The 11328-nt window shown below is 70.9% G+C and overlaps 1 protein-coding gene across 1 annotated transcript in view; it reads right to left on the bottom strand.

Moving 5' to 3' along the window:
• AKT1 (AKT serine/threonine kinase 1) overlaps positions 1 to 11328 on the bottom strand; it is a 21121-nt gene continuing 9793 nt past the window's right edge. Inside the window, 13 exon segments of the mRNA XM_059684840.1 lie at positions 1 to 762; positions 881 to 983; positions 1766 to 1853; positions 2144 to 2358; positions 2467 to 2595; positions 2715 to 2840; positions 3205 to 3273; positions 3936 to 4001; positions 4091 to 4222; positions 4442 to 4589; positions 4762 to 4873; positions 7353 to 7394; positions 7397 to 7480. Coding sequence (XP_059540823.1) covers positions 683 to 762; positions 881 to 983; positions 1766 to 1853; positions 2144 to 2358; positions 2467 to 2595; positions 2715 to 2840; positions 3205 to 3273; positions 3936 to 4001; positions 4091 to 4222; positions 4442 to 4589; positions 4762 to 4873; positions 7353 to 7394; positions 7397 to 7480 — 1394 coding nt within the window. The 3' untranslated portion in view covers positions 1 to 682.

Below are 11328 nucleotides of genomic sequence, written 5' to 3'. Positions count from 1 at the left end.
GACGTTGAAAAGCCGTTTTTATTGAGGAATTCGGAGGGAAGTCTCATAATAGTAAAAATACTAAAGTTGATGTAAAAAAACGCCATGGTGCAGCGCAGTGTCTGGCCGGGCGGCGGGGGAGAAGCTAGGAGGACAGGACAGGCGCTACCGGGGGGAAGCGGGGGCGGGGGGCGCGTCCAAGGGGAGGGGGGGCTCTTCTCTAAGATGAGGCCCGAACGCACATGGGCAGCGCACACAGTGACGGGCTCAGCCGCCTGCTCCGCACGGGCCTCCGTCGCCCTGGGCTGCCCCCGGCCCACCCGAGGGGAGGGGCTCCTGGTGCCTCCGGGCAGCGGGCGGGGGGACAGCTGACAGCCAGGGACAGGTGGCGGGAGGGGCCGGGGGCGCGGGCAGGGGCCACTGGACCCCAAAGTGCACGTGGCTGCTGCAGTCCTCAGCGTTTCCTACGGGAATCCGTCCGGAGAACTGGATGAAATAAATTAAGAAAAACCGCAGGACCTCCCCTGCGCGTGCGGACAGCCCGGCCCACGGCACCGAGGTCCTCGCGCTGGAGGAGCGTGGTCCCTCCATCGCCTCCAGAGAGAAACATTCACTCCAGATCGGCGCTGCGGGCCCCTCCCGACCCACGGAGGCGGCGTCCAGCCTGTGGCGCCCGCGGGTCACCAGCACCGGGCTGGCCTCCTCAGGCCGTGCCGCTGGCCGAGTAGGAGAACTGCGGGAAGTGGGGCCTCCGCTCGCTGTCCACACACTCCATGTTGTCGTCTGCGGGCAGGGAGGACAGGGAAACTGAGGCAGGCCCCTGAAGGCTCCAGACTCGCTGACCCCGACCCTCCCATGCCCGGCACAGTGCCTGGGGGGAGTCGGGGAGAGCGGCCCTCACCTTGGTCCGGGGGCGTGATGGTGATCATCTGGGCTGTGAACTCCTCGTCAAAATACCTGGTGTCCGTCTCCGAGGTGACCTGGGGCTTGAAGGGCGGGCTGAGCTGCGGAGGCAGGTGGGGTGGGGGGGCGGGCAGGTCACAGACTGGCCCTGCACCCCCACCGCCACCCCAGGGAGCTGAGCCCACGCACTGTCTCCAGGGGTGGAAACTGCCGCCTGCCCACAGCAGGACTGGGAGGGGGACTGCGGGGAGGGTGGCTCTCCGGGCCCAGGAACCCCTCCTGCAAGGGTAGGGTGCGGCTGCGCACAGCGGCCTCTGCAGGCGACGGGAGGTAGTGCAGCCTAGCTCTGCAGCCCACCCCCACACACACTCCCCCAGGCTCTCAGGCAAGAGAAGAGCGCCCACTTTTCTTTCCCCCTAACTTTCTTCCTTCCCTTCCTGGTCTTCTTATAAACCGGGAAGGGGACAAGGGCACCTGGAAAAGGTGTGCAGGGGACGGGCCTGCTCGGCCCAGCTGCTGGGGGCTCCCCCTTGATAATCAGGACGGAGGGACAGACATCCCCGTCGTCCTTGACCCACTTGGGCTGTTGAGCGGGGTTCCCGTGTGGGGGGCCTTGCCTCCCCCAGGCCCAGGGAGCAGCGGGTCTCCCAGTCACCACCGCACCTTCAGCGCGCGGCCCCAGGGACGGGCACCTCTCGCAGGAGCACAGGCACCGGCTCCTCCGGGGGAACACGGGCCCGCACAGCGATGGGGGACGAGTGCAGCCACCCGCCCGGGGAGGCACGGGCGTGAGCAGGAGTGTGGGTGCACAGGCGAGCGGGGGCTGTGGGCGTGTGAGCGGTGGATGCGGGGGGCGAGGGGTGACTGAGCGGGAGGGCGTCACCTTCTTCTCGTACACGTCCTGCCACACGATGCTGGCGAAGAAGCGGTGCTGCATGATCTCCTTGGCGTCCTCAGAGCCGCCGCCGAGCCTGCGGGGCCAGGCCCAGTCATGCACCGCCCGGCCGGCCCCCGGGTCGGCACACCCACCAGCCCCCTCCCGGAGTGAGGCTGGGCCGCCGGACAGTGCGGTCAGTGCGGGGGACACGCCCGGCGCGGGGGACGCAGTTCTCTGGCTGAGCCCCCGCGGGGACAATGCTGGGGCAAGAGCTGCCGTGGGTGGAGTGGATGGGGCTTCCTGAGCAGGTGTGGGGGCCACAGCGAGCCCGGGACCCACCGCCTCCGCCTGCCCGCCGCTGCCCCGCGGTCCTCCCGCGCCCACCTCTGCTTGGGGTCCTTCCTGAGCAGCCCCGACAGCAGGGCCTTGGCCTCGGGGCTGAGCGTGCGCGGGAAGCGGATCTCCTCCATGAGGATGAGCTCGAACAGCTTCTCGTGGTCCTGGTTGTAGAAGGGCAGGCGGCCGCACAGCATCTCGTACATGACCACGCCCAGCCCCCACCAGTCCACGGCGCGGCCGTAGTCGTTGTCCTCCAGCACCTGCCGGACACGACGGCCCACGGTCACGGTCACGGGCTCCAGGGCGCCCACGGAGCTCGGGCGGGAGGGGCGGGGCTTGGGCGGGAGGGGCGGGGCTCGGGCGCGCACCTCGGGGGCCAGGTACTCGGGGGTCCCGCAGAAGGTCTTCATGGTGGCCCCGTCCTTGATGCCCTCCTTGCACAGCCCGAAGTCCGTGATCTTGATGTGCCCGTCCTTGTCCAGCATCAGGTTCTCCAGCTGCGGGTGGGGGGGTGTCTCCGGTCAGCACCTGCCGCCCGCGCCCCAGCCCCTCCCGCCCGAGGCCGGCCCCGCCCCTCCCGCCCCGGCCCCGCCCCTCCCGCCCCGGCCCCGCCCACCTTGAGGTCCCGGTAGACCACGTTCTTCTCCGAGTGCAGGTAGTCCAGGGCCGACACGATCTCGGCGCCGTAGAAGCGGGCCCGGTCCTCGGGGAACACCCGCTCGCGAGACAGGTGGAAGAAGAGCTGCGGGGAGCCGAGCCTCGCACCACGCCCGCCGCCCGCCGCCCGCCGCCGCCACCACCACCACCACCCGGCACAGGCGGGGCCCTAGGGGGAGGGCGGACCCTAAGGGGGAGAGGTGAGCCAAGGGGGAGGGGCCCTAAGGGGAGGGCGGGGCCCTAAGGGGGAGGGTGGAGCCCCAAGGGGGCAGGGCCCTAAGGGGGAGGGTGGAGCCCCAAGGGGGCGGGGCCCTAAGGGGGAGGGTGGAGCCCCAAGGGGGCGGGGCCCTAAGGGGGAGGGGTGGAGCCCTAAGGGGGAGGGTGGAGCCCCAAGGGGGCGGGGCCCTAAGGGGAGGGCGGGGCCCTAAGGGGGGGCCGCGGCAGCCTACCTCACCGCCGTTGGCGTACTCCATGACGAAGCAGAGGCGGTCGTGCGTCTGGAAGGAGTACTTCAGGGCCTGCAAGGGGCACAGGCTGGATCCACGCCCGCTCCCCCCACAGGCCCGCTCGGGGGATGGGCGATGGGGGGCTGGGGCAGATGGGTGTGGGGGGGGTGGGGGGTCTCAGAGGCTGGCAAGTTCCCTGAACACGGAGGCTCCCGGGCCAGACAAGGGGGAGGATGCGCCCTCCAGGCTTCCCGCCTCCACCCACTGGGGCAGCCTCACTCTAAAGGGCAGACGTGCCCACCTCTCACCCACAGGCGCCGCCCTGGACCCAGTCAGTGCAGAGGAGGCCAGCATAGGGCTGAGCGGAGGGCCAGGGCCGGGGTCCCTGTGGGGAGCCTGGCCCCCAAGACCCTGGAGGAGAGGGGCCGCCCGTGCCCCCAGGAGCTGGCTGAGCTGGGAAACCAACTTCCAGCTGATTCCTTGTCCCACCGGCTAAGGATTTCCCCCAAACTCCTCCTGGGCCAGTACCCCAGCACAGGGGCCCCTGGCTGGGACCCCACCCGGCGGAGCAAAGGGGGCCCCAGGTCACCCGCCCCTATTGCACACGGGGCAGCGAGCACAGCGTCAGGAAGCACCCCGCGACCCCAGAGGCCTGCCCGCTGCTGCCAGGCTGCAGCCAGGAGGCCCCCAGCTCGGCCCTGGCGCCCAGGTGGCCTCGGGTGGGGGCCACTCACCGTCAGGAAGGGATGCCGCGAGTTCTGCAGGACTCGGTTCTCCGTGAGCGTGTGTGCCACCTCGTCCTGGAAGACGGGCTGTGAGCGCCGCCCGCCTCTGCCCGCCTCTGGCCCCCCCCCTCCCCCCCCCCCCCCCCCCCCCGGGCAGCACCGACCTTGGCCACGATGACCTCCTTCTTGAGGATCTTCATGGCGTAGTAGCGGCCGGTGGTCTTCTCCTTCACCAGGATCACCTTCCCGAACGTGCCTTTGCCCAGCAGCTTCAGGTACTCAAACTCGTTCATGGTCTGGGGGCGGCGGGCGGAGTCAGGGCACAGGGCTGGCCCGGGGCTCTGCACCCCCACTCCGAGCCCTGGGGGTCGGGGGATGGTGGGAGTGACAGCGCCCAGGCCTCCTGGAACCCCGGCGTCCGCCCGCTCTACCCAGGGCTCTGGTGGTCAGACTGCGCTGCGCACAGGAGGCGGGGGGGTCCCGGGCGTCGGGCTGCAGAGGGGAGCGGGCCTCACCACCCGGTGCTTGGGTTTGGCCAGGGACACCTCCATCTCCTCAGCCCCCGAGTTGTCGCTGGGCGAGCCCGACCGGAAGTCCATCATCTCCTCCTCCTGCCTCTTGAGCCCATCGGCCACCGTCTGGATGGCAGTCGTCCACTCCTCCCTGCGGGCGGTCAGTGAAGGTCTAGCCCTACCCAGGCTGGGCCTCGCCCCCCGCCCATCCGAGGCCCCAGGAGGCGGCTGCCCTGGGATCTGCATCCCCTCCCCCCAGCCTGGGAGCACAGGGAGCCAGGGGCCAGCACCCACCTCGCCCGCCCCGTCCCCCTCCGCCCTACCGCTCCTCGGGGGTCTCCACGTGGAACGTGCGCTCGATGACCGTGGTCCACTGCAGGCATCGGATGATGAAGGTGTTGGGCCGGGGCCGCTCGGTCTTCATCAGCTGGCATTCTGGGGGGGGCGGGGCGCAGGTGAGCCCAGGCCCCCCCCAGTCCTGGGAAGCTCTATCCATGCCCTTGGGGCCGCAGTGCCCCTCCCACTCAGCATGGGGCCCTGACTGGCGCAGGGAGAGGGGTCTGGGGTCCCAGGGAGGGGCCGCAGGGTGGGAACTGGTGAGAGCTGCCTGCCCACTGCCGGCCCCATCTCCCTCCTCCCCACGGCCAGCCCCAGGGGGGGGCTGCCTGTCCTGAGGCGGCTGGGGGACACCACCCCACCACGATGCCACCCCACGCCCGGGGGCTGGGGGGCGGGACTCACACAGGGGTGCAGACAGGCTGACAGGCCGGGAGCACAGCCACCCGAGCACACGCATGCTGGGCCGCACACGCCAGCACCACACACACAGTGGGAGAGGCAGGCACCTGAGCACACGCACAGCGGGAGAGGCACGCACCGGGGCCAGGCTCACCCAGGGTCACGCACCCCTGCAGCCAGGCTCACCCACCCCTGCAGCCAGGCTCACCCCTGGGCAGTGATGGCGAACCTTTTGAGCTCAGCGTGTCAGCATTTTGAAAAACCCTAACTTAACTCTGGTGCCGTGTCACATATAGAAATTTTTTGATCTTTGCAGCCATAGTCAAACAAAGACTTATATTTTTGATATTTATTTTATATATTTAAATGCCATTTAACAAAGAAAAATCAACCAAAAAAATGAGTGTCATAGGTTCGCCATCACTGCCCCAGGGTCACGCACCCCTGCAGCCAGGCTCACCCCAGGGTCACCCAGGGTCACGCACCCCTGCAGCCAGGCTCACCCCAGGCTCACCCCAGGGTCACGCACCCCTGCAGCCAGGCTCACCCCAGGCTCACCCCAGGGTTACACACCCCTGCAGCCAGGCACACCTGCTGTGCAGAGCTGCGGGGATGGTCAGGCTGAGAGGGGGTGAGTGCGTGTGGGGGTCTCTGAGGGCTCCTAGGACAGATCCTGGCCCAGCCTGTGAGGCGGGGGGGGGGGGGGGGGGGCATCCAGGGCTTCTACCATCCCAGCGCCTGGGCCCTGGCGACAGAGGGCTCAGCCGGGCCCAGATAGGGAGCGGTCTGCCAGGCTGGGGCGAGAGCAGGGCTCTGGGCTGGCCGGTACGGAGGGGCCGCCGTCACCACAGGCCGGGGACAGGCAGGCCTCCTGGGCCTCTGCACACCCCCCTCGCACTCACGTCCCGAGCCCCTGGGCCCATCCCAGGGCCTGGCTTCTCGTCCCCACTCCTGACTCCACCCCCAGAGGCCCGGAGCCCCAGCCCCACCCATGCAGGCAGCCCCCCTGGCCAGTGCCCACCTCCATGTGCCTCTGAGGTCGCCCCACCCTCATGCCTCAGCCGGGGGGGCACTCCCGAGGGGTCTCCTCCCCAGCCAGGCCGCCCCCACAGCCATGGGGATGCCAAGGTGGGGATGTCTGCTTCCTGGGTCTCCCCTCACTTGGGCCCCCTCCTCCGCCCCCTGGGGAGACTCACTAGGTGGCAGCTCTGCCCCCCCACCCCAGATGCCCTCGGGGGCGCTGGCCATGCCCCGGGCAGCAGGCGCTGGGCAGCGAGGTGGCAGGGCGCCCCACCTCCGCACACCTGCAGGCAGGGAGCCCACTGAGCCACATCCCCCGAGACCCTGGGCCAGAACCTGGGGTCAGCGAGGCTGGTGGCTGGAAGGCAGAGCTGGCTGGAGGGTGGGAGCGTGTATAGAGAAACCTGGGGTGAATCCAGGACACCCACAGTAGGCACTGCACCCCAAACCCCAGTCAGCAGCCTGAGACGGGCTTGGGGCTGTTAACGAGCCCATCACGCCCCCACCCACCTGGCCGTTAGGGGCCAGCCTCTGGGCAGAGCACAGGGAAGGGCAGCCGGGCGAGAAGGCCCCCCCCCACCTCCCACCCCCCCCCCCCCCGGCTCAGCCTCCTCCACCCGCTGCCTCCGCGTCCTCAGCCCCACGGGCAGGGTCACACCTGCCACCCTCCGCCGCCCCCCCACCCCCACCCCCGGTGGAATGACGGAACGAGGCCGGTTTGCCCGGCTTTGCGAGCTCTCCCGGGCCAGCCGTGCCCCCCTCCCCACCAAAGCTGGGGGCAGAGGCACACGCAGCCAGGGGGGAGGTGGGGGGCAGCCACAGGCTCTCCCTGGGGGTGACAGAGGCTCCCAGAGCTGGGTGCCCCTCACGCACTCTCGTCCTGCCCCCCACCCTGTTGGGCTCCCCCTGGCCCCCGCTGGCCGCTCCAAACCAGAATCTGCCCCGACTCAGCGGGCCTTCGCCTGCAGGGCAAGGGTGCCGGGGACAGCTCCGGGCACGGCCTTGAACTTGGCACAGAGACGCCCACCGGCCAGAGATGGCAGGTCCGCGAGGTGACACGGAGCCAGCGCCGCCCAACCCGGCCCGGGAGCTGCGGGTCCCAGACACAGGGGCCAGGGGTCACCGGGGCCCTGCCCGCGGCGCGGGGCTCACTCACGCGCCACGGAGAAGTTGTTGAGGGGCGACTCGCGCTGCTCCACGTCTGCGGCCGCTCCTTGTAGCCGATGAAGGTGCCGTCGTTTTTGAGCAGGAAGTAGCGGGGCCGCCAGGTCTTGATGTACTCCCCTGGGACACAGGGCTGTGAGGCCGCGGCCGGCCGCTCCCCACCCTCGGACCCCAGCCCGCAGCGAACGGGCCACTGCCGGCGCCGGGCCAGAGGCACCCAGGACCCCCAAATGCCTGAGTGCTGACCCCAATTCCCACAGGAGCGGTGGGAAGGGGCCAGGTGGGCACCTGGACAGGGGGGAAGGCACGGCTGTGGGGAGGCCCAATCTAGAGGGCTTCCTGGAGGAGGTGGCACCAAGCCAGTGTGACTCTGCAGCAACAGTTGAAGCACTAGCTATAGCCGCCTGCTGGGGCTGCAGGGCCAGGAACTCTCCCCCGACCTGGGGCGGCCATTTGTCGGCCGAAAGGGTTACTGCAGTGACGGGGCAAGCGGGCAGCTCCCACGGCCAACCCAGCGGGGGTGGGGGGGGCACGGAGCCTGGCATCCGCAGAGGGGACAGCACACGCTCGGGAGATGCGCGGCCGGCGGCACCACGCCCTCTGGCCGGGCACCCAGGACAGAGCCCACCGCCCCAGGACCGCGCTCATCGGGCCCAGAGGCGGGACCTGCGCCCCCGACCCCACACCCACCGCGGTCGCCCGGGAGCAGGCGGAGGTTCCCCCGATTCGCGACATCAGCCGCGCACAGGCCTCCGCGCAGAAGCGAGCAGATGTCCTCTGCGCTGTGCCGGCGACCGTCATTTTTCAAACTGACACCCAGAAAAAACGCCTCATTTCCATTTTGCAGAGCAAGGCGTTTGCGCCGCAGCGAAGGGCTTACTAATTAGGCGGCCGCTCCCGCAGAGGAGCCAGCGGACGGGAGGCGGGTCCCTAAGCTCTGGGCCAGCGGAGCCCAGGACAAGAGCGAAGGCCCGAAACCGCCGCCAATGGGTCCGACCCTCCCCCGCCCCCACCCGACCTTCCAATCCCGTGTAGAGGTCCCGGCAGCCGTCACCCGGGCGCCACAGCTGTGGCTTCTGGTGTGGCCTCCAAGGCCCCTCGCCCTCCAGGACCCGGGGCTGCTGGGGGGACGGGGCTCCAGCCACCCCAGGGCCTTTCCAGGGCGCCCGCCTGCAGGCTGTGTCCCTGGCTCCCTGAGCCCGGGGCCAGGCGCTGTGGTCGCCCAGGCCCAGGCCCACGCGGTGCGGCCGGCCTCCCAGGTCCTCCCCGCGATGCAGGGTGGGCAGCACGCAGAGCCGGCTCGGGCCGCCACCGCCCACGCCCAGGCCCACGCCGTGCGGCCACCCGCTGCCGCTCCCACCCCCTGCGCGCCTGCTGGAGCTGTCGGCCCTGATGGAGGGCCTCGCACCCCGCCAGCTGCCGCTCCCCGGGACGCCAGCTGAGCGGGGAGCGTGATGCGCCCTCGCCGCGCAACCGAAAATCCATCTTGAGGCACCAACTGTGCCGGCCCCCACCGCGCCCGCGCCCCGCGCCGCACACACACGCAGGGGGCACGTGTCCCGGGCTCCACAGCCCACACAGCAGCCGGCCTCAGTTTCCCCCGTGGGAGTCCCTGGAAGGGGGGGGCAGAGTTCCCAGGGCCCACCCCAACCACGTGACCTTGCACCTGCCCTCAAGCCACCCCCAGGGCCGGGAAGGTTCTGGAACCCAGAGCTAGGGGGGACCCATGGGAGCGACACCCGACCCGGGTGAGCCCAAAGCCAGGCGGCAGCCAGTGGGAGCTCCGTGCAGCCCAGACACCCCTCCAGGAGGCGGAATCCGGGGCCTCGGAGGGCGGGCTGAGGCGCCCAGACACACAGAGCCTTTCTCCGTGTCTCAGGTGCCCGCCTAGCGGTCAGGCGGCTGCCACCCAGGAGCTGGGCCGGGGCCGAGCCTGAATGAGCTCAGCTCAGACCGGACAGCAGGCTGGCGGCCGCCCGGACAGACGGGTAGAGCGGACACGGAGCGGGCAGTGCAGGAGGCGGCCACTCCACGGCCGCTGCTGTCCTCTCGGCCACTGGATACCTGTGGGCCGGCCTGTCCTGAGGCCCAGGGGTGGGTGTGGGGCAGACACATCGGGGCCGGCAATGGGAGGCGCAGAGCCCTCACTCGGGCACAGACACGGGCAGGGAACAGACGGAAAGCTCGAGTCTGCCCTCAGGACGCGGCTCCCTGAGCGGGGTCCCCTGCTCCCCCCTCCCCGGGGCCACACGCCGCCCACCGGCAGGGTGACCTCCGGGCACTCGGGGGGCATTGGGACCTGGCCCTGCAGCGCCGCCGCTCACACCCAGCAGGCAGCCCGGTCACAGGAGGCCCCACTCCCACCCGGGCAAACACTTCGACGTGCTGCGGCCCACACGGGCCTGGGCACAGCCCTGGGACCACCACGGGGCCCAGGTCCCCCAGCTCGGCTCCCGCCAGGAGACCAACGGGAGCCAGGGCTGCCCTGGGACTGAGCTGGGGCAGGGGCTGGGGCTCTGGTGCCAGCTGGTGCCAGGCGAGCAGGATGGGGCGCTGCACGCTCCCCTGGGCTCTCTCGGAAGCCAGCCCTGGGCAGGCAGGAGGGCAGCACGGCTCCTCCGAGACCGGTCCTGCCCAGCCACCAGGGAGGGGACTGTGCCCGACCTTCCCCCACGCGGTCAGCCCACGCCCGGACCAGGGCTGCCCACCTCTTCCTGCCCCAAGGCCCTCAGCTCTCGGGGTCCCCACCAGGGGTCCCTCCCACTCTCTGGGGAGCCTGCAGGACTCCTGAGGAAAGGATTCCTGGCCAGCAGCTCTGACCTGCCACAGCCAACGTCCCTACGGCCACTCGGCCAGGCTCGGGGGGGGGGGGGGGGGGAGCGGCCAGGCACCGTGGGCGCCCTGGGGGGGGGCTCCTGCACACGGCGGAGGGCACTGGGCCCAGCCACGCAGCCGGGCCCTGAGCCCGCGCCAGTCCCCTGCGAGCCGGAGCCTGGGAGCCGGGTGCACACTCTGCCGCAGTGCTGGTGGTGGCGCGGGCGCGGGCGCTGGCGGGGCGCCAGGCGGGGCCGGGCTGCTTCTCCACAGCCAAGTGCACCCCAGCAGGCCCAGGGAGCGCCGCCAGCTGACAGCGGCGACGGCGCGGTCCCCCGCCGACCACACACCCATCCCCAACAGCTGCCGGGCGCCCATTTACCTTCCCCGGCGCAGCGAGCAAATGGCCTCGCTGACAGCGGCCCATCCATCGCCGCCCGCCACAGGGGTCACCTCGAGGGCCCCCCCTGCCCGGGCCCAGGCGGCTGGACCACGGCCCTGGAGCGGGTGGCGAGGGAGGGGTACCCACCCACCCTGTCTGCCGGGTGCACGCTCAGGACTGAGCTTCCAAGGGCACCGCTCACGGGCCTCGCGGGGCAGGGCACCAACAGCCGGGTGGGCGAGGAGAGGACGGGAGGGGAGGGGAGGGGAGGGAGGGGAGGGGAGAGGAGAGGAGGGGAGGGGAGGGGAGGGGAGGGGAGGGGAGGGGTGGGGGGGAGGGGAGGGGAGGGGAGGGGAGGGGAGGGGAGGGGAGGGGAGGGGAGAGGGCAGGAGCGGCATCTTCTCGGCCAGAGAGGACAGATGCTCCCCGGGCGGCTCAGTCCCGCCAAGGGCACAGGAGGGACCGGGCCTCCAGTGCACCTGCCTCTGGGGAAGGACAGCGGGTGCCCAGCAGCCCCCCACTCCCCGCCCAGGGCCCTGGCTGTCCTGAGCCCATGGGGGCCGGCCACACCCACACCCTCCCCGCAAACCCTCGGAGGTGGAACCACACCCCTGCCCCTAGTGGGCCCAGCCTGTCTCAGGCGGGAACCTTCAACCCCAACACCCCCAGGAAAAGCCCCCCTGCATGGGGGAGTGAGGGGGCCAGGCCAGGGGGGACCCTGTCCTCCAGACAGGCCCCCATCTCGCAGGGCCCGCACCTTAGTTATTTCTGC

The sequence above is a fragment of the Myotis daubentonii genome, chromosome 1, assembly GCF_963259705.1.
Source record: "Myotis daubentonii chromosome 1, mMyoDau2.1, whole genome shotgun sequence".
NCBI classification, from domain to species: domain Eukaryota; kingdom Metazoa; phylum Chordata; class Mammalia; order Chiroptera; family Vespertilionidae; genus Myotis; species Myotis daubentonii.
This window is presented reverse-complemented; position numbering and strand designations above follow the sequence as displayed.